Source organism: Elephantulus edwardii, unplaced genomic scaffold (assembly GCF_000299155.1).
Source record: "Elephantulus edwardii isolate Elephantulus edwardi_28Jun2011 unplaced genomic scaffold, EleEdw1.0 scaffold00498, whole genome shotgun sequence".
Classification (NCBI taxonomy): domain Eukaryota; kingdom Metazoa; phylum Chordata; class Mammalia; order Macroscelidea; family Macroscelididae; genus Elephantulus; species Elephantulus edwardii.
Window position 1 is genome coordinate 189927 of NW_006400248.1, and position 22597 is coordinate 212523.

Genomic DNA, 22597 nt, shown 5'->3' on the forward strand with positions numbered 1-22597 from the left:
GTGCGCCCTGCCGGGATTGCACGCTCCGCGCGCCAACCCGCTGGGCCCCCGCAGGCACGCGCGCTCCCAGCGCGCACGCACAGCGGCAGCCCGCCCGCGCCCGCCGCGCCCCGCCCCCCACGCCCAGCTCCCGCCTTCGCCGTGCAGGCCACCGACCCTCCATTGGCTGAGTGGTGCGTGACGCGTGCTTCCAGCCCCGCCCCTCGTCAGTCACTCGGCGGAGGCGGCGCTGGCGGGCACTAGTCTCGTCCGGAGACTGGCGACGGCAGCAGCGGCGGCGGCTGGAGCTCGAGCCCCAGAGGCTGAGGGAGGGCGCGGGGGAGGGAGGGGGGCCGGTCCGCGACGACTACCCGGACCGCGTTTCTTCTCCGAGCAGTGCCTGTTTCACCTTTAGGGGAGACGGGGGAACAGCCCATCCATGACCATGGGCGACAAGAAGAGCCCAACCAGGTACCTGCTCCGGGCTGAGGGGGCGGAAGGGGAGGAGGACGGGGCGGGCAGGGGCCGGCGGCGACTAGGCCCCGGAGCCGTCCGGGCGGGGGAGGCGCTGCTAAGATGGAGATCCGGGGCGGGGGGAGGCGGCGGCGGCATACCTGGGCAGGCGGCCGTGCGCGCCGCAGCCATGGCGGCTCCTCCTTAGCCTCCCTCTGCCGCCGTGGCCGCAGCTCCTCCCAGACAAAGGGAGATTTAACCAGGTGGGGAGGGAGAGGCGCGCACTGGGAGAGGAAGGAGGCCCACTACCCCCGCCGGCCTGGCCTCCCTGCCTACTCGGCCCACGGCGTCCCGGCCCCCCGCAGCTCCCGAGCCCGTCGGCCTCCTGCTCCCGCCGCGGCCCTTCCCGGCGTTGCCGCCGAGTCCGCGGCCACGGCCCCGCCCTCGCCGCTGTCCCATCCCGGGGTGGTTGGTGGTCGCCGCGGAGTTTCTTCGCGTGGATTCCGCCGCTGACTCGCGCTTGTGCTTTGCTGTCCCTTTTTTTTTGGCTGCCCGTCCTAAGGCCGAAGAGACAAGCGAAGCCTGCCGCCGACGAAGGCTTTTGGGATTGTAGCGTCTGCACCTTCAGGAACAGCGCCGAGGCCTTCAAGTGCAGCATCTGCGACGTGAGGAAAGGCACTTCCACCAGGTAGGGCCGCACCTGGCCACCTTTGTCGCAGGACTTGCTTCCTTCAGTTGCGGGGAGCACGGCCTCTCTCCGACTTGTTGATGACGACCTTCTCCGTCTGGGGGATGTGTGTGTTCGTGAATGTGTCCATTTGGGGTGGGGGATTGTGTGTGCTTAGTGTTGGGCTCAGAGCCTCGTGTTCAATAAATTTATGGGAGGGAAATTTTCCAGATTTTCATCTTAATCCATACACACTGGATCTGACAGTTGTGCCCGTTGATTAATTGGTATTGGAACAAAAAAGAAAAGCGGTGCTTTGTTTATGGATTTTAAAAAGTTTGGTCCTTTAATTGTAAATTTGCCTTTTTCAAATTGGTTTTCCTCCCGAAATTTAGTGGTGATCATCCAGTACTACTACTGTTTGTGTTTTTTGGATGTTGAGTTGCAAAAGTCTGTTACTTCCTTGCACTTGATAATAAGTTGGGGTTTGATAAAGTGTTTTTTGTGGTTTTGTTGTTGTGTGTTTTGGGGTTTTTTTTTGACAGCTGAGCTGTTGGTCTTTTCTGATTAGCTTATGCACAGTGGTGATGAAGAGTAGGGTTCTGCAAAATGGTGAGGTGAATAAAATGATTCACTTGAAGATTTTTTTAAAGCCTTAGTATGAAAAAAAGGAGAGACTCCTTTTTCCTGTAGGTGAAGATGGTAAGCTGTATCTTAGATCAAAACCAGTTGGACCACTCTAGGTTAACGTTTTGATATACTTGGGTGTATCAAGTCTGACAGTCTTTTGGTCATCATTTTTCTTACTAGGGTGTTTTAATGTTCCAGAGGTGCGAGTCTGAAGTTAAACTTATTTGTTGTCTTGTAATTGTTGGACATGGGTATATATGTGTTTGTAGAAGAGAGGGAAAGGTTGATTCCTGGGTAGATCCTTTAGGACAACTTTAAAGTTGAATGCCAAAAGTCATTTTACAAGGGAACTTTTTTTTTTTGACTGGCGATCTTTCCTTACAGAGTAGTAGTCTTTAAAGTTACTGCTGGATATTGTGTCCTGTTAGTGTTTTATTGCTTTATTCTTACCTGGCGTTAAGTAGGAAATTGGACAGTCCTAAACAATAGAACTTTGGAATCAGTTGGTTCAGTTGCTAGTAGAACAGTTCTGTAAATTCTCTTAAGTAGCAAGACCTTTACAGAAAAGTACTGAAGAACTAGAAGTACTTCCTGTTAAGTAGTATTTCAAGTAAACTATGTGTAGTTGATTTGATAGTTTAGCCTAACAAAATGTTTTTTATTTTATCTTGCTATTTAAAATATGGAAGTAGCAAAAATTTTTAAAAATTCATTTATTGCTTAAGAGTATTTTTTTTTTAACATGTAGAATCCCTTAAAGGCCAAACCTTTTTATTGTGATTTGCTTTGAGTGTTACCCTAGATGATGTTCAAATAAATGACTAGGAAACTCCTAAGAATTTGAAGACCTTCCTGGTGAAGAGAAACTTAAGCCAAACCCCAAAGTTTACCTTCCATAATTGCTGAGAACAGTTACCTCATAATGAGATGCCTGTCAACTTCGAAGTATGTAATAGTCTTGATTAATTTGTTTCTTAGTAGCAAATAGAGGGTTTTGACTTCAAAAACTGTACTGGTGTTTATAAAACTTTTCCAGAGTCAGAGATGACAAAAAAATATATTGAAATACTGAAAACCCCCAGTTAATCCTGACTTTGAGCAACCCTAAGCCCAGACTGCCATGAAGTCGCAACTGTCTCACAGCCTGACCATGCAGCAGCAGGTTTTCTGGAGGCTGTAAATTGCATGGGAGGAGAATGGATTAGCAGTGCAATGCTCTATGGACTGCCACCAGTGCTCCCTAGCAATTCTATAGGACAGGGCAGAACTAACCTATAGGGTTTCCGTGGCTTAGTCTTTATGGAGATAGACTCTCTTTTCCAGCACAGTTGGCTGGTGGGTCTGTCTTACTACCTTTGGTTAACAGCAGAATGATTAACCACTGTGTCCAAAGGGCTTCTTTTATTAAGTTACTAATAACTAAAACTTTTAAAATTTATTCAGGAACTACATGCTCACCTACTATCTTTAAGGACTTTAATATTTTTTTTATTCGTTGTAGAATTTGAACACACGTTTCAGAGGTTTGTCTTAAGGCCTGCAGTTCTTGATCCTCTTCATAGTATCAATTTATTTCATCTTGTTTATTGTCAGTATTAGTACTTTGGTGTTTCCCGTCTATTTTAGAAATCTTTAGACTCTAAGGGGGAGAGATGAAGTGGTATAGTCCTAGGAAAGTGTGCTGCTAACCTAAAGGTGACTGTTTCAAGTCTTCTAGCACCTCTGAGGGATAAAGAGGGCAGTCTCCTGTGCAGTTTACAGCTTCTGGAAAAACCTGCTGGAAGGTCAGCTATGTGTTAGCTCTGACTTAATGACAATGAGGAAGAAATAAAATTTTAGTCTCATTAATACTGTGTATTTGATACGTATATTTGATAGGTTTTGATATGTGTCTTTAATTGTGGTAATTTTTCTGTTTTAACCAGTTGATGCAGTTTTTTCTTAGACTTTTGGGAATTTCATTTTGTAGTTTTGATATTTGGTGTGAGCTTGGCTGTATCTTGGTACGAATGGCATTAGAAAACTGTTGCTCTGTAGTGTAATTTAGACTTTTATATTGGTTTGTTTTGGGTGATAGGTTATAGTGAAATAATTTTCTCAGTCTATGGAATTATTTTAGAGTTTGTTCTAACTTGACTGACATAGAAATTGGTTTTAGTGCCCTAACCTGACGTCTTGTATTACAGTAATCTTAGTTGGTTTGTTCATTGTTTCTGTTGTTATTACCACCATTATACACCAGTCCACCAGAGTTGAAATCTATTCCTGGGACACTAAATAATTAATTTGGTAAAGAAAATACTACTATTCATCCAAAGAGTATGTATTAAATGCTTAGGATGTGAAAGATGCTGCTCACAGCATTGTTGTAGTTATATATGTTAGATGTACTACTGTGAACAACAAGGTGGAAATCTTCCACTATTCCTCATGATCTCTGCCATGTTCATTGTTGAAGTCACTGCCTCTGAGGATCGTCTTCTCTTATGCTCAAGGCTTTGAGGGGGGTAGTTGAAACGTAGCTAAGACATAGTCCCAGATGATTATCATTTGTATTGTAAAAACTCTACCAGACTGAAATTCAGATCCATCAAGCTGATCATAGCCTGTTGGGCTTCTGAGGCTGTAAATCTCAACTGGTGGAGAGACCTCTCATAGAACCACAGTGTAATACTGTGGACTGTTCCACCAGAGAACCTTGAAGGCTTTGTTTGTAATATACCATCAGGTTGGAACTAAATCTTTAAATTTGTTTTTGCTGATGTTTCTCTTTCTTACATGGAGCAGCTGGTGAATTTGCCTTTAGGTTGGCAGTGCACATCCTTAAAGTCAGTGTATAGGAAGTAAGAGCAGGCTGGCTTGGGAAATCAGAAGATTCCTCTCACCTCCAGATAGTTTTACAATTTTGCCAGCACCATTTGTTAAAAAGATTGTCATTACTCCACAAGGAGATTCATCTCCTTGTCAAAAATCAGCTGGCCGTAGATAGATGGGCTGATTTCTGGATTCTCAATACTATTTCATTCATCTATGTGTCTGTCATTGTACCAGTACCACAGTGTCTTGACCACCATGGCAGTGTAGTAGGATTTGAACTCAGGGAATGGGATGTCTCCTACCTTGTTTCTCTTTTTAAGGAGTGCTTTGTTTATTCTGGGCCTCTTTCCATTCCGAATGAAATTGGAGATTGTCTTTTCCATCTCCTTGAATTTGCAGTTAGTATTTGTATTGGGATTGCATTGAATTTGTAAATTGCCTTTGGTTATACTGTCATTTTCACAATATTGAGTCTTCCTAGCCATGAGCAAGGAATATTCTTCACTTCTCCAGGTCTCTTTCTTTTTCTTGTAGTAATGTTTTGTAATTTTCTTTGAATAGATCCTTTGTGCTTCTGGTTAGGTTTACTTCTAAATATTTTAATCTTGTGATTAGCTATTGTAAAGTGTATTGTTTTTCTTAGGTCCAGTTCTGTATTCTCTTTGTCACTGTAGAGAAAGCCAATTGATTTTTGTATATTAATCTTGTATTCTGCCACTTTGCTGAATTGGTCAACTATGTCCAGTAGTTTTCTTGCTGAGGCTTTAGAGTTTTATAAATATACTACCATATCATCTGCATAGAGAGATAATTTTACCTCCTCTTTGCCACTTTGGATACCTCTTAGGTCCTTCTCTTGCCTTATTGCTATCACTAAGACTTCCAATACAATATTGAATAGGAAAGGTGATAGTGGGCATTCTTGTCTAGTTCCTGTTCTCAAAGGGAATGCCTTTAACTTCTCTCCATTGAGAACAATGTTGGCTCTTGGGTTTGCGTATATACTTTTTACCATGTTAAAGAAATTCCCCTCTAATCTATTTTGTTGAGTGTCTTAATCAGGAAAGAGTGTTGGATTTTTGTCCAAGGCCTTTTCGACATTAATTGATAGGATTATCTAGTTCTTGATCTTTGCTTTGTTAATGTGATTAAGTACATTCATTGTTTTTCTTATGTTGAACCATCCTTGCATACTTGTTATGAATCCCACTTGGTTATGGTGAATTATTTTTTGATATATCATTGGATTCTGTTTGCTAAGATTTTATTCAGGTTTTTTGTATGAGAGATATTGGCCTATAGTTTTCGTTTTGGTGATATTTTTACCTGGCTTTGGTATCAAGGATATGTTTGCTTCATACAATGAGTCTGGGAGAATTCCATCTTTTTCTATTTTCTGAAGTAGGTTATGTAGGATTGGTGACAGATCTTCTCTGAATGTTTGATAAAATTCACTTGTAAAACCTCCTGTTCCAGGGCTTTTTTGCCTCTAAGGTTTTTTTTTTTTTTTTTTTAGCTTTTCAATTCATTCTTTTGTAATGAGTCTATTCAGGTGTTCGTTTCAGTTGGTGTCAGTTTAGGTAGATTGTGAATTTGTAAGCATTTGTCCATTTTCTCTAGGTTTTCATATTTTGTTTGAGTATGTATAATTTTTCATTATATTCCAGTGTTAACTTTTTAATTTTAGTTGTTTCTGTTGTGACGTTGTCCATAATATCATCTCTTATTCAGATTGTGTCTTTTCCTTCTTTTCCATTGTTTGTTTTGCTAGTGGTTTGTCAATTTTATTGACCTTTTCAAAGAACCAACTCCTAGTTTTGTTGATGGTGTCAGTTGTTTTTCTGGTTTCTATTTCATCTCAAATTTTTATAATTTCGATTTTTTTAGAGGGTGTTGGGTTTTCTTGCTGTTCTTTTTCAATTTATTGGAAATGTTGGGTTAGACGATCAATGATCATTTTTTCCTGCCTTTTGATGTGGTGCTTATTGCTATAATTTGACCTCTGATTACTGCTTTAGCTGTTTCACAGAGATTTTTGGTAAGTGGTGTTTTCGTTGTCATTTGTTTCAAGAACCTTTTTAATTTATTTCTTCTAGTACCCAGTCACGTTCAAGCAAGGTGTTGTTCAGCTTCCAAATGTATGGGGTTTTTTCTCCTTTATTCTCTTGTTATTAATTTCTAATTTTGTAGCCTTGTGGTCTGAGAAAATGCTTTGTATTACTTCTATTTTTTTTTTTTTTTTAAATTTATTGGTGCTTGCCTTGTGACCTAAAATGTGATCTATTCTGGAGAATGTTCCATGCACATTGGAGAAGAAGGTATCCTGTGGGGTTTTTTTGGTGCATTGTTGTTGTTGTGCTGTCCAGTCACTTGCGACTCATAGCGACCCTATGTACAAAATCCCTAAACCCTGCTCAGTCCTGTGCCAATTGCACCATCTTTGACACACCCACCCTGATTACGATTACACCAGTCAGTGAATCAGTCCACCTCGTAGAGGGTCTTCCTCTTTCGTGCTGTACCTCTACCCTCCCAAGCATGATGTCCCTCTCCAGGGACTGGTCGCTCCTTGCAACACGTATGTTAGACTAAGCTTCAGGATTCTTGCCTCCAAGGAGCAGCCTGGTTTAACCCTCTCCTGGATGAACCTGTTCGTTTTCTTAGCAGTCCATGGTATATTCATTACTCCCGCACCACAGTTGCAAGGCATCAATTCTTCTATCCTCCCTAGTCATTGTCCAACTCTCTGATGCATAACAAGTAATTGCATTATCTATGAGGTTGAGTTCGTTTATTGTGTGGTTTAATTTTTGAGGATCTTTGTTGAATTTTTTTCTGGTAGTTCTGTTTTTTCTTGAAAGTGGTGTATTGAAGTCCCCAGCTACATAGTAGTAATGTCTATTTCCTTTTTAAGTTTTGTTAATGTTTATTTTCTATATCTTGCAGGTCTTTCATTTGGTGCATAGATATTTATTATTGTTATATCCTCTTGATCTATTGACCCTTTAAGCATTCATTATTTAGTGTCCATTGTGATGGTTTTTGTGTTGTAATTTATTTTATCGGAGATTAATATTGCTACTCCTGCTTTTTTCTGATTGCCATTTGCTTGGTATATTTTTTCCCATCCTTTTATTTTTAGTCTTTATTTCCATGTATGTCTCTTATAGACGGCATATTGATGGATTTTGGTTTTTTTATTCAATCTGTTACTCTTCTTACCTTAAGTGGTGCATTCAAACCATTCACATTCAGTGTGATTATTGAAAAGCAGGGTTTTATTGCTATCATTTTGTTGAGTTCTTTTTGGTGGTTTTGCTAGTTACTTTGGTCCATGCTGTTTTCTGTGGTACCTCTGTAAGAAGGACATCTCTCAGTCTCCTGCAACGCTGGTCTTGTTTTTACGAATTCCCTTACATTCTGTTTCTCTTGGAATATTGTGAGCTCTACTTTGTTTTTGATGGATAATTTTCCTGGGTACCGTATTCTTGGTTGACTTTTGTGTTCTTTGAGTGTTTGATAGATGTCATACTGTCATCTTTGCTAGTAGAGTTTCTGCTGAGAAATCCATCACTTAATCTTATTGCTCTCTCTTATAGGTTACTCTTTGTTTCACCCTTTCTGCTTTCAGAATTCTCTGCTTATCGTTGGTTCTGGCAAATTTAACTATGATATGCCTTGGTGTTTTCCTTTTGGGGTCTATTCTATATGGTGTTTACTCAGCTTCTTGAATATATATTCTCACATTCTTCATTATACCTGGAAAGTTTTCTTCTAGTAATTCTTCCACAACTTTTTCAGTGCCTTTGCTTGCTTTTCATGTTCTGGGATTCCAAAGATGCACATGTTATTTCTCTTGATGGTGTCCCACATTACTCCTAAGTTTTCTTCTTTTTCTTTCCTTTTTGATTCTGCTCTTTGCTCTTGTAGTTTAGTGATGACAATGCCATCTTTTATTTCACTGGTTCTGTGTTCCATCTCTTAAACTCTGCTCATGTGTCCCTCCATCATGTTGACAGCATCTGAAACATTGGGCCTCTTAGTTTGGATGGGTGGTTACTTGTTTTTCCAGTGCCACTAATGCCTCATTTGTTTTATCTGCATTGTTTTTTTTTAAGCTCGTCTTGGTTTTTGCTTGCTGTGTCCTGTAAGCCTTCAAGGTTGTCTTTCATCCATTGAAAATATTCAGTCATTGTTCTTGTAAATTCTGTTATCAGAAAGTTCCGTCAGACTTTTTGTCTTCAGGAAATCCATTGATACTGTGTCACCTTTTGGAGGTGACATCTTGCTTTATGCTTGTTTTCTTCAGGACATTTTAGGTTCTTGAACTGAAGACACTGCTCTAGAAATCAGTTGGGCAACTACTTCACCTTTGTTTTTCTCTGAAGTTTGACTTCAGTTCAGGGCCTGAGAGAGCAGCCTCTTGTAGGTAAGTCAGATCCAGGTGCTCCAGATTAAAGGGAAATGGATTGACTGGATATGTAGGCACAGGTGTGGAGCCATATGGGGCCGGGATGACCACAGGGGTGGGTCAGGTACTTTCAGGGACCTTACTCATATTTCACTTTTCTGAGTGGGGTCCCTACTCAAACTCCAGCTCTCCGTCTCCAACGAGACCCAAGAAAACTCAGTCAAATTCCCCCTGACCCACTCGCCTCTGGCTGGTCTGAGGTGTCCACTGTGTCTACGAAAGCTCAGTCAAATCTCACCAGACCGCTAACTTCTGGGCACTATCCTGGGCAATCAGTGGGGCCCAAGAGAAGTCAGCCAAATTCCCACAGGCCTGCTTGCTACTGGGTGCTCTCCTGGGTAGTTGGCAGTGCCCAAGAAAACTCAGTTAAATTCCTACCAGGCCACCCAATCTTGGGTGGTCAGCGGGAGCACAAGAAAACTCAAACTCCAACATACCCACTCGCTCTTAGTGGGACTTAAGATTACTCAATTTCCCGCCAACCTTCTTTCTCATGACGGATGGGTCCCACAGCAGCAGCTCAGCTGGTGGCTTCCAGCTTCCACTAGGACCCATGGCGCAATGCTACTGTAACTCTCAAACTAATTATTTTAATAAAATTCTGACTCAAATTCATACTGTCCATGTCACACCATTTTGGTCTTTGTGTGCTGTGACGGTTTCTCTGGTGGCCCGTTTCTGTGCAGCTTGCTGCTCTTTAAGCTCCTGACTACTGTATCTACCACTGCTATCTTGGAATCCCCCCAGTTTCTACTTTTTTTTGGCATGTTTATTTTTAAGTAAACTTACTGATTTGTAAGATTTACAAAGGGTATACAGAAGATTGAGGTTTGATGAATTTTCAAAGTGCAAACTCCTATGTAAGCAACCTGAGATTGTTGTTAAGTGCTGTCGAATTGTAGGTGACTCATAGTGACCCTATGTACAAAAGACCTGAACGTTTGTATAATTTTCATCGTTTCTCCACCTTCATAGAGTTTCTGGAGTCAAGCTATTTCGGAAGTGGATGCCACTCCTACTTCCAAGCTTGTTTTAATTGAGAAGCTCCACCAAACACTGTCCACCATGGGTGACCCATTATCACATTTGACATCTGTGTCACAGTTTTTAGCATCACAGCAACCTCTGTACAACAAATGGACAGACCATTGCTATACCACTTAGAAGAATGTTTGACCAAAAACCCCATTAAAACCAGGCCTGAGGGCTGCAGATTAGAATCACCCACCTTTGGCATGGTAGTATAACTTTTTATCCACTAGGCCACCAGAGCTCTCTATGTTAAGTGCCATAGAGTTGTAGACAACTCATAAATTTGTAGAAATCCACAAGCCCTTTGTGTATTTTTCCAGTTATTTCTGCAATGCCTCCCCTTACCCACAGCAGCCCCTTGACTTATAACTTTAGAGAGGTTAGTTTTGTGTTTGCATTTTTTGAGTGGTGACACAGCTTGTGCACTTCTAAGTCTGGCTCTTCACTCTGTATTACGATTGTAAAATTATCTGTCTTGTGTGTATGTACTTGCCAGCACTGTTTTCACAGTTACTTACTACACATCAGAGAGATTGATGATGAGTAAGGATGATAGAAGAAGAATCTATTCCCTTTGAGTTGTGGCTCTAGAGAATATTTTAACATACTGTGGACTGCTAAGAGCAAACTGGTTTGTCTTGGAGAGGGTGAAGCCTGGCTTCTCCTTGGAGGAAACTGTTTTGAAGCTCCTTCTCACATACTTTGGGCATGTTGCCAGGAAGGACCAGTCCTTGGACAAGGGTATCTTTCTTGGAAGAATAGAGGGACAGTGCAAGAGAGGAAGATCTGGATAAGATGGATTGGTTCATTGTCTGGTGTGGGTGATAGGTGAACTTGGCTCAAGATATAGAGCTGTTGTATATAGGGTTGTTGAGTCATACCATATAAGAACAAAACATCCTAGAGTTGTCTTCTGGAAGCATGTTTTTAAAGTATTAACTCCTTTTGTTTTTCAAGCATATAATAAAATTTAAAAACAGTTTGGAATCTGTAGGGTTACTTGCTTGCTGGAATGTTTTCAGAGTTTTGACATACTTTTTTTTTTTTGCTTCTTTTGGTGATTTCAGTTACAAAAGTCATTGAAAGGTGTTTATAAATAAAGCAAGGATCAATCATGTGTACAACCGATTTTGAGAAATCAAAAATTAAGATTTAATACAGAGCTTAGATGTGTGCTTATAAACTGAAGCCTAAAATGTGTTTATCTTCTCTATTTACATTTTACTGTGATTTGCTTGAAAGTTTGCAAAGCATAATGGTTTTTCAACATTCCTTCAATTTTTTAAAAAATTTAATTATAATATGCACAACATGATCACACTTTCCTCTTTTAAATCTCATCTCCTTTAACCCCACCCCACTCTTATTAGCTTTTTCCTGCCTTCAGGGCATTTTCAAAAGATCGCTCTTTTGACCCCACATGTTTGGTTGTGTTAAGGGTTAAGTGCCTCTCTGGTGTTCTTGGGTGGCTCTAAAGACCTTTTAAAAATGGTACAAACTATTTTTGAGTATTGTTCAAAATGTTAGCTTGTTTATTGCTTAAATTCTGTTGTGTTAGTATATTCTTAACTTGATTTTCATACCTTGTACGTGATGTATGTTGTTGGCTGTAGAGTTGGTGCCAGCCTATAACTGACTCTCTAGTGGGTGTTTAGAGTAGAGGCAGTAAATCACAAGGGAGGACATTGCCCATCCTTCTTGCATGGAGCAGCTGGTGGCCTTGAACCACATGCCTTTGGAACTGGAGAGCTGCTTTTTGTCACTTATTATACAGTTGAATAGTTTGGCTTACAGTTAAAACTTTGATTCATTCATTTCATTTGTCTATCTATCTATCTATCTATAATTTCACTTCCATGTAATGATCAACATAGACTGTGATGCTAAAAATGAATTTTTGGTAAAGGCAATATAAATAAAATAATATGTTGCTCAGAAGCTAGGAATGTTTGAAGTTACAGGTAAACAGGTGAAGTTTTTTAACTAGCTCTTACTTTCCTCTGCTATTTTAGAAAATTTGCCATCTGGTTGAGAAAAGCAACAACTAGTATAACAATTTCTGTAAAATATTTCCTTCTGTTTAAGAACATTCACATTATAATTTGAAAATGAAACTTTGATAGCCTTTAGGAAAGATAAGAATTTACAGTTGCTTTACAGATCTTACTAGACTATAGGGTCTTTTAACAACACAGAAGTACATAACTGTTTTCTAAGAACAGATCATATTTCATAATGACATAAGGCTAACTCTGAGAAGAATGGGAATCCTTGATGGTGCTAATGTGAAACCTATACTTTGACCAGGAGGCAGTCGTCAGAACAGAGCAAGGAAACAATGAATGATTCAAAATTGGGAAGGGTGTATGCTAGGCATCTGTCTTATCTCCGTGTCTCTTCAGTCTTTATGCAGGACAGTTTACCCAGGACGCTGGGCTCTATGAGGAGAAATGTGGCATCAGTATTGGAGGAAGACTCATCAACAGTCTGCTTTATGCAGATGACACATCCCTGCTTGCTGAAACTGAGGAGGATCTGAAGCACTTGCTGCTGATGGTCAAGGACTGCAGCCTTCAGTATGGATTGAGGCTCAGTATCAAAATTGTCACCACTGGGCTGATTGGTAGCATCATGGTAGATGGTGAAGAGATTGAGATTGTTCACAACTTTAGTTTACTTGATTGCACAATCAACACTCTTGGCATCAGCAGCCTGGAAATTAAAAGATGTATTGCAATGGAAAAGTCTTCTATTAGAGACTTTTCCAAAGTTCTGAAGAGCAACAATGTCAGTCTGGAGACTAAGGTACGCCTGATACAGGCCATGATTTTTGCAGTCAGTTGCTATGCATCAGAAAGCTGGACAATGACTAGGGATGATAGAAGGAGAATTTATACCTTTGAGCTGTGGTGTTGGAGAATAGTATTGAATATACCATGAACTGCTAAGAGAGCTAACATGTTTGTCCAGGAGAGGGTTAAACCAGGCTGCTCCTCGGAGGCAAAGATTCTGAAGCTGCTTCTGACATACTTTGGACATGTTGCAAGGAGGGGGACCATTCTTTGGAGAGGGATGTCGTGCTTGGGAGGGTGGAGGGACAGTGCAGGAGAGGAAGACCCTTGATGAGATAGATAATTCAAGTCACTGGTGTAATGGGGAGGGGGTAGGTGTATCAGAGACAGTAAGTTTGGTACAGAATAGAGCAGGGTTTAGGGCTGTTTTACATCGGGTCGCAACTCAACGGCACATAACAGCAACAACAATAAGGTTTATTCACTATTACCTTCATTCTTGTGCAAAATTAAAATTGTTAATATCATACATGTTTACAAGAATAGTGAAACCTGCCAGAGATAAAACCCCCACTCAGACTGCCTTAGGCAAAGAAGAGAAAAAGGTTATTGGTCTACATAGCCAGTAATAAAGTGAAGAACGCCAGTGAAAGTTGATCATCAAAAAAAAGAGCTGTGGAAATCCAGTCCTCAGTTGCCATGTCTAGATGTCCTTTGCTGTCTGGAAGGTGCATTATTATGACTGGACCACCCTGACTTTTAAGTTATCTGGTGTCACTATAGTGCCTTGCATGTTATTAATAAATTTATTACATGGATAATGGAAGATTTCAGCAAAAACCTATCCTGTAGGATTTTTTTGTTGTTAATTTCCCCCATCCCCTTGTTACTTTGTTCTTTATTCTTATTTTTTTTTTTTTTGGAAAAATTTAAGGACAGAGGAGGAAAACACCCAACCAACCAAAGATCACCCATAGTCCTGTCTCTGAGACATCTCTCTCTCTCTCTCTCCACCCCCTCCCTCCCCCTTCCCCCCCCCATCGTAGATGCAAAACTAAAATTGTGCAGATGATGGTTTTTAGTATACTCTTTTATTGAGTTTTCAAAATGAAGTGGGGGTGGGAAAACCAGGTTTTATGCACTAGGAAGCTCATTTTCTAAGGGGAATCATGAAAACTTTATTGAGGGTTCCTATTGGTAGAAAATAAAGTTAAAATCGCATTTTCTTACATTTCCAGTTGGGAAAGAACTATGACACCGTTTCCATTAAAGACCAGTTGAGTGCACAAGGAAACCCAGACTTAATGGGAGTTTTTATGCTAAATTTGTTGTGTGGTAGTTATCTTAGATTCCAGAAGCAACCTGGAATACTTAAGACATGGATAGCAATAGCCACCTGTTGAGTTTCTGATCTCTAATTATGGGAGCGACTCACAGCTGTGGAATTGGTTTCATCTCATAGCTTACACACTGGGTTTCTGTGGCTGTAAATCACAGTGGGAGGACACTGCTCATACGTCTTAGATTTGTTTGTGGATTTGAACTGCCAGAGAAACATACCTGTGAGTTAGCAATGAGTATAGTTTGCTACACACTGTTTGCTCTCTTAATTCTGGGGTAGGACCTGAGAATCTCTTTTTCTAACCAAGTGATTGATGCAGCTGGTCTGTGAATGCACTTGGAAAACTGCTTTCTGTGATTTTTAATTCTCCTAAGGAGATGCCAGCCAGCCTCTTAGAGAAGCTGAAGATGGATTTTGATGTTAGGGGAAAATTAAGTCTTTAATATTTAAGAATAATCTTAAGGGGAGCAATTAGTATTATAAGAAGGGGGAGGGATTGCATAGCAGTGAAAGAGTCTTTCTTTTACTTATGAAGGAAAAAAGTGTTTTGGGGGAAGGGGTGGGCAGGGAGAAAAGTGAAACAGTGAATGACTAGAATTCCTGAGTCTCTGTAAACGTTCATTAAAATTGGTAAAAAAAAAAGCATATTTTTAATCTAGATTTGGCAGTAGAGATAGCCCTCTGGAGACACTGGAGATTAGCTTAGTGAATATACTCTTCAAACCGTAGGAATATTTCTAAGTTAGGGTATTGGGGCAGCTATTGTGAATGTTAATACTTACTGTATTGAATCATTCTAAAGGTATAGCTGATTTCTTAGTTATGAGTAAATTGAAGCAGGTGTGGCATCCACTTCCTAAGTAACATGCCTCTGGAAACCCTATGAACTTTGATAAATGTTGATAGTTGTAGAGGGGCTTCAAGCCTTTTGTTCATAGGGTTGTTATGAGGCATGCTCGACTTGAAGACAACAACAATAACAACAACAAATAGATAAATGATGGATGAAACAACTCTCATTTTCTAGAATGGTATTTGGGCCTAACTTTAAAAAAAAAAAAAGTGGAGGAATTTGAGCTTTTAAGTACATAATATTGTACCAGGTGTTTGAACATTTTGAGTGATGATCTTAAGTGGATATCCTTTATTACTATGTATTTATATGTTATATGCTATTGAGTCGTGGTCTTCACCATTACTTGCTATGCATCAGAGAGCTGGATAGTGACTAAGGATAATAGAAGAAGAATCAGTGCCTTTTGAGTTGTGATGCTGAAGAAGGGTATTGAATATAGTGTGGACTGCCAGGAGAGCAAACAAGTTTTAACCTAGAGAGGGTGAAACCAGGCTGCTCCTTGGAGGCAAGGATTTTCAAGCTCTGTCTGACATACTTTGGGCATACATACATTTGATGGAGGAATCAATCCTTGGTGGAGGAAGGACATCATGCTTGGAAGGTGGAGGGATGTGCACAAGAGTAAGACCCAAAAAAAAAAAAAAAGAGTAAGACCCTGGATGAGATGGAATGACTCATTGACTGAGTTAATGAGGGTAGTAGCTATGCCAGACAGTGCATTTGGCTCATGTTAGAGCAGGGTTCAGAGCTGTTGTACAAGGGTCGCTATGAGTTAGTTGCAAGCGACTCAACAGCACATAACAATACCATTGAACAGGAACCAACTCATAGCTGACCCCTCAGTGACTTTTCTAAGACAGTGAATCTCAGGAGAGGAAATTGGTCATCTTTCTCCCATGGAGCACCTTGTGGATTCAAACTTGTGAGTTGCTTTTGGGTTGCCAGCATAGTTCCATACCATTAAATCACCAGAGTGCGTAAACATTTGCATTTTCACATAATAGTTCATAAGCTAGTTTTATATCCATTTTCAAGTAATCTTGAGAAGAGGCAGTATAACTATTGGTCCAGCTTTCACAGTTAAGAAGCTAAAGCTCAGAAAAGTTTTAAGTATTTTATTTCAAATTAACAAAAAGTTATTTCATATACCCAGTTATGTGCTCGCTTCGGCAGCACATATACTAAAATTGGAACTATACAGAGAAGATTAGCATGGCCCCTGCGCAAGGATGACACGCAAATTCGTGAAGCGTTCCATATACCCAGTTATTAAAAACAGACAGTAGTGTGGAAGCAAGGAGTTCTTTTGTTTCTTTATACCATTAACATTTCAGAGGAATGGTCCTTTTACTTAGCAGAGGACAGTGTCAGTTGAGTCACTCCCTTTTTCAGAATTATTCTTGTATTAGTAGTCTCATATGATAACCCTGTAATGTAAAAGTTAATATAACCTCATATAGGTTATGCAGTTTGTCATTTGGATTATTAAAGTTGAGTTTCTCATCTTTCTCTTGGTTGAATATGTGTCTCTAAACATGGGCAGAGGATATGCAGTATGTGTTGACTGCCTCGAATTGGTTTCTGATGTGCTGTTTATTGCTTGGCTTACTTGGACAATTACATAGCTCTTTGAAAAAAAATATTGCACATCATGGTTAATGTCACTGATGAGAAGCAGTGAGTTTATGAATGATTACTCTTGCAAGGGAGAAAGTACTTGTCTTCTGGGCTAAGCCAGAAGGTACATATATCATTGTGTTCTTTCTGTAAGAACATACTTTTACATTTTGGGGTCTTGGAATATTAAAATTTTTCTGTGACATCTTTCCTTTTTTTTTGCCAGTGGCAACTTTATTTGTAGCCAGAATTTTCTTATTTGATAGTTATTGTTTTTATATGGCAATTTTTTATTTATATGTTAAGAAATGCTTATGCCTGTTTTTTTCCCCCCAGAGACCTGAAATTTACCAAAAACTAGATTCATTCATCCTTCCTGTACAGGATCTCTGAGATAGAGGCATCACACTTGGTGTGACTTGCAAGTATATTTTAAATAGATGCAGGTGTGCTATAGTCTGAGGATCTTGACATTGAAAGTGATTCTGATGTTGTTATTATGAACCATCTAGTGGGCTATGACTCATAGTGACTCTATGGACAATGGCTCTGACCTTTGCCCTATCCTGAGCCAATCTCACCGTCTCTGAAACACCTGCCCCGATTGCCATAGTCACTGTGTCAATCTGTTTGTCTTCCCTTCTCCTGCACAGACCCTCCACCTTTCAAGCATGATGTCTTCCTCCTCCAAGGACTGGCCTTCCTGGCAACATGCCCAAAAATATATGAGACAGAGTTTCAAAAGTCTTGCCTCTAAGGAGTAACCTGATTTTACCCTTTCCAGGACAAACCTGTTTGTTCTCTTGACAGTCCAATGTACAATACACTGCTAGCACTGCAACTCTTCGTCATCCTTATTGTTGGCATTACTCTGACCAGCAGGAAAGTGCTGGGCGATGGAATGAACTACTCAAGACTTTAGTTAAGAGGAAAGGGGGGAGGAACGCATGGTTGAGTGTAGTCCTTAAAACTATTATTTGAAAAATATTACAAGTGGAAAAACACGTTGGCTAAAGTCACTTAGAGATGTTACTTACTGTTTGTTACTGAATATGCTGATCCCATTTAAAAAAAAATTCACATTAGAATTTTTGAGATGAAAAGAGAATGTTTTCTCTGAGATACACACCCATCAACAAGACAATTCTCAATAACCCGCATCTTTATTCTGTTAAACAAGTCCACGTTTTCTTAAGAATGTTTCTCCTTGATTTTCCACAATGTGTATCTCATAGTTTTCTCTTAAGAGTTTTCTGTTACATTCTCTCAATCCAAGCAACCTTAGATCTAGTTAGCTTGAATGACTGTCCTGCTCTGAGATGCATAGCAAGTGATTAAGACCATTCTTTTTTTAAAAAGATATTACTGAAATAGCTAATACTTAAGTCATGTCCCAAGTCAAGACTTCATTCTAATTAGAAAAGATGCACCTTGGTTAATTTTTCTGCTTAGCATTTAATCAACAACTGTTAATACTGAGTATATGATGGCCTATAAATTTATCACAGACTGTGAAAGTAACACAAGGGTAGCAGGACACTGCTTATCAAAAGGTTTCATCAGTAATCGCCTTCTGCTCTTAATAATATTTACAAGGGTCATCATTTAGGAATTTCATATAATAAGCTGATAAACTCATTTCATGCTTTCTGACATGTAATCCTTGCAAGACAGTGGTGTGTATATCTCTTAATATATCTGCATCTAGCAGATGAGAAAATGAGGCTTTAAGCTTACAGGTTACAGTCCTAAACCACATTCATATAACAGATTTGTACTTGAATTCTTACTTTTTCCAATCTCCCAAGATTATTTAGTCTTTTTCCGTTGTTTTTTTTTCCTATACCATCCAGTCTATAGACTTAGACACCCTTCTGTCAGGTTTTCTTGCTCAGAAACCCAAGTCTTATTTCTCCATTATTCCCTTAGCCACTATGTTAACGTAATTTTTCATGATTTCATTTTTTTATTTCCGTGTAAACTTAATTTCAGTAGTCTTGAACCTGTTGCTCTAACATATCTGTAGAAAACAAACTGATCATGCAGTCTGTATGGTTTAAACCATTGGTTGCTACTTAATTTGCCCAAGGGAATTGTACAGTGTTTCTTTTACATGGCATAAGAAGGCTCTGGCTCTCTTCTGCTTTATCAGCCCCAACTCTGCTATGATTATAGGCCTTCTTGCTGATCAAACTGTGTAGTGTTCTCTGGACACATTCTTCTATGCCATCGTGCTGCCTGCCACACTCATTGCTTTGCTTGCCTGACAATTCTTTTATTGCAACCTGGAAAACTCCAGCTTTGCCTTCAAACCCAGCTCATTTCATCTCTTACAAAGAGGTTCTTAATAGATTTTTCTGTGGTCATTGAAGCAATTTGTACATATCTCTAGCACAACACTTAATAATTTAATATTGGAATTTCTTGTTTATGTTTGCTGCCACAGCTAGACTACAAAGCTGACAGGGGTGGTGACATATTTACTGTTCAATAATCAGAGGGCAGAAACTTCCTTATGTGTTTTTGTATTCTTAAGTACAAAGTACATTTCAGTCTCCCTGCCCTTTTAGACTGGTTTCTTCCTCTTTTGTTAGGTGCCATTGTATCGAGTACAACCCATATTGACCCTATGAACAACAGATAGGAATCCTTTCTTGTACCATTCTCACGATCTCCAACATACTTGAGCCCATTGCTGCTGTCATTGATCACTCTCAGTCACTCACCCTCCACCTTTCTAAGCCTTAACGTGCTTTTCCAAGGACTAGACTCTCCTTACAACATGCCGAAAGTATATGAGACAAAGCTTCACCATCCTGGTCTCTAAGGAGCACTCTGGTTGAATTTTCTCAATGACATAGGTGTTTACTGTTTTGGCAGTCCATGGGACACTCAGCACACTTTAACACAACTCAAATGCGCCGGTCTTCCTCTTGTCATTCTTACTCATTTCCCAGCTCTTAGATGCATAGTAAGTAATTGAAAAGGCCATGACCAGAGTCAGGTGCACCTTCATTAATTTGAAGAGATCACTTGAGTGCAGACTTGGCCCAGTGCAGTACATCTCCTCATCTCCTGACTATTTCTAAGTGTGTTGATTGAGGATCCAAGTAAGATGAAGTCATTGACAGTTTCAGTCTTTATCTATCTACCATGGTGATACAGTGGTGAGAATTTTTGTTTTCTTGATGTTGAGATGCAATCCATATTGAAGTCTACATTCTTAGATCTTCTACAGCAGGTGCTTCAAGTTCTCACTTGGCAGCAAGCAAGGTTGTGTCATCTGCGTAACGCAGGTTAGTGATGAGGCTTTATCTGATCTTAATGCCACATTTTTTATAGAATCCAACTTCTCAGATAATTTTCTCAGCATCCAGATTTCTATCTTAAAGATTTTGTTGTATGGTGCTATCAAGTCAAGTACAACACATAACGACTCTGAACAACAGATCTGAATCTTCTCCTATCCTATGCCGTCCTCACACTTCTGACACATTAGAACCCCTTGTGGCACTCACTGTATAAATCTATCTGGTTGAGGCTCTTCCTCTCCTTTGCCGATCTTCTGCCTTTCCGAACATCATGTCTTCTCCAAGAAATACCCTTTCCTAGCAACATGCCCAAGGTATATGAGGCAGAGCCTCATCTTCTTTACCTCCAGTGAGTTTCCTGACTGTACCCTCTGCAAGACATAATTGTTTGTTCTTTTGGCAGTCTATGGGATGTTCAGTACTGTTCTCCAACACCGCAGGTCAAAGGCATCAATTCTTCTGCTATCCTTATTCATTGCCCAGCTCTCACATGCATAGCAAATGATTGGAAAGACCATGGCCTGTATCAGATACACCTTGGTCCTCAGACTGACAGCATTCCTCCTCAATAATTTGGAGACGTCACTTACAATGTGCAATGTAGTACATCTCCCTTATTTTCTGACTGCTGATATCAAGGGTGTTAATTGTGGATCCAAGTAAGATGAAATTATTTACAGTTTCAATCTTTTCTCCATCTTTCAAGATGATGCCAGTTGGTCTAGCGGCAAGAATCTTTGTTTACATTGGGACGTACTCTGTATTGAAGGCTATATTCTTCCATCTTCTGTAACAGTTATTTCAAATCCTTTTCACTTTCAGTAAGCAAAGTTGTGCCATCTGCATAATGTAGTTGATGAATTACATACCAAAGTAAAAGAGCTGAACAGAAGATTTCAAAGGGAAGTTTAATAAGACAAAGCATAGTATTATAATGGAATGTGCAAAGAGCTGGACTTGGAGAATAAAAAGAAAGAACTTGTTCTGCATTTCTCAAGCTGAGAGAACTGAAAAACAAATTTAAGCCTTGAGTTGCAGTATTGAAAGATGCTGTGGGTATTATATTGAATAACCAAGAAAGCTTCAGAAGAAGATGGCGGTAATAACACAGAATCACTGTACCAAAAAAACTGACTGATACTGAAAACTTTCAGAAGTACGTGGAAGCTACACTGAAGGAATTGGCAAAAAATAAGGTCCCAGAAACTGATGGGATACTAGCTCTTTCAGTTAAAGGATGCAGGCCTAGATGCACTCACCAGTTTGTGCCAGGAAATTTGGAGTACAGTCGTCTGGCCAATGGATTGAAAGAGATCTCTGTTTGTTTCCATTCCTTAAAAAGGTGATTCAACTGAATTGGGAACTTACCGTACAGTACCATTAATTATCACATACAAGCAAAATACTAAAAATCTTTCAGAAAAGGTGAGAGCAGTAAAAAAATGGGAACTGCCAGAAGTTCAAGAAGGTTTTAGAAGAGGCTGTGATATCAGTGATACCATTGCTGATGTAAGGTGGATTCTGGCTGAGAGTAAAGAATACCTGAAGAGTATCTATATTTATGTTTTATTGACTATGCAAAGGCATTTGATTGTGTAGATCATAAGTTATGGCTAACATTGCGAAGAATGGGAATCCAGAGCATTTAACTGCGCTCATGTGAGACCTAGATCCAGGAGACTCTTGTGTGCAAGCAGAGCTGGGGAACACTACATGATATAAAATTAAGGGAGTGCATCAGGGTTGTATTCTGTCCCCATATCTCTTTATATATGCTTAAGAAAAGACTCTAAAAGGTTGTCTCCATGAGGATATTTTTAAATTGGAAAATGTTTCATTTTAATCACTTTTAAGTTTTCAGAAATAAAAGTGCACACTTTTTTTTTTTCTGTTAGGAAATTAAAAGTGCACACTTTTTAACACCATGATCAAAAGGTCTTTGTAACTCTTAACAAACACAAGTAAAATAGGTCAAAGACTTGGAAGCTACACAAATTTAAAGACAGATTGTAATAATAGTAATAGCAAATAATAAGTTAGCTGCTATTATGATGTATCGAAAGATAACTTTTTATATGAAATTTTTAAAAATTGTGATTTTAACAAAAGTTTACAGAAAAGTAAGATTTTCATTAATTCATTCATTGTTGCATATTTTACCTCTTTTCCTCCTTTCTCCCTCCCCCCAGTTCACTCTTTCAAAAAACACTCTTTGTTGTACATTTACCTCACACACACACCATCCCCGCCCCCTCGCACCCCAAGTCCTCTTTACCTGGCTGTTGTCATACCTCTAATATTCCTTTTAAGCAGTTCTTTTCCCCCATCTGCTCCAATGCAGTATTCCTTATCTGTCCACTCTTACCGTATTCTGCTCTCAACCCCTCATGTCAGACGTGCTTTATAGCAATGGTGCTATGCAGTATTTGTCCATTTGTGACTGAAATATTTCAGTCAACATAATGTCCGCCAGGGTCACTCATGTTGTATAATATGAGTTCATTGTTTTCCAGTGCTGCAAGCAAGATTCTACTGAAGAGTATCCAAAAACGACTGGAACAGTACATCAGCAGAGAACTGCCGGAAGTCCAGGCTGGGTTTAGAAGGGGTCGTGGTACTAGGGATATTGT

The 22597-nt window shown here is 39.8% G+C and overlaps 1 protein-coding gene across 1 annotated transcript in view; it reads left to right on the forward strand.

Annotated features, from left to right (window-relative positions):
• The first annotated feature begins 241 nt into the window (after nt 1–241).
• The window catches only part of LOC102862157 (RING1 and YY1-binding protein-like), a 56414-nt gene continuing 34058 nt past the window's right edge, over nt 242–22597 (forward strand). The window contains exons 1-2 of the mRNA XM_006903042.1: nt 242–450; nt 995–1120. Coding sequence (XP_006903104.1) covers nt 419–450; nt 995–1120 — 158 coding nt within the window. The 5' untranslated portion in view covers nt 242–418. The remainder of the gene's footprint in view (nt 451–994; nt 1121–22597) is intronic.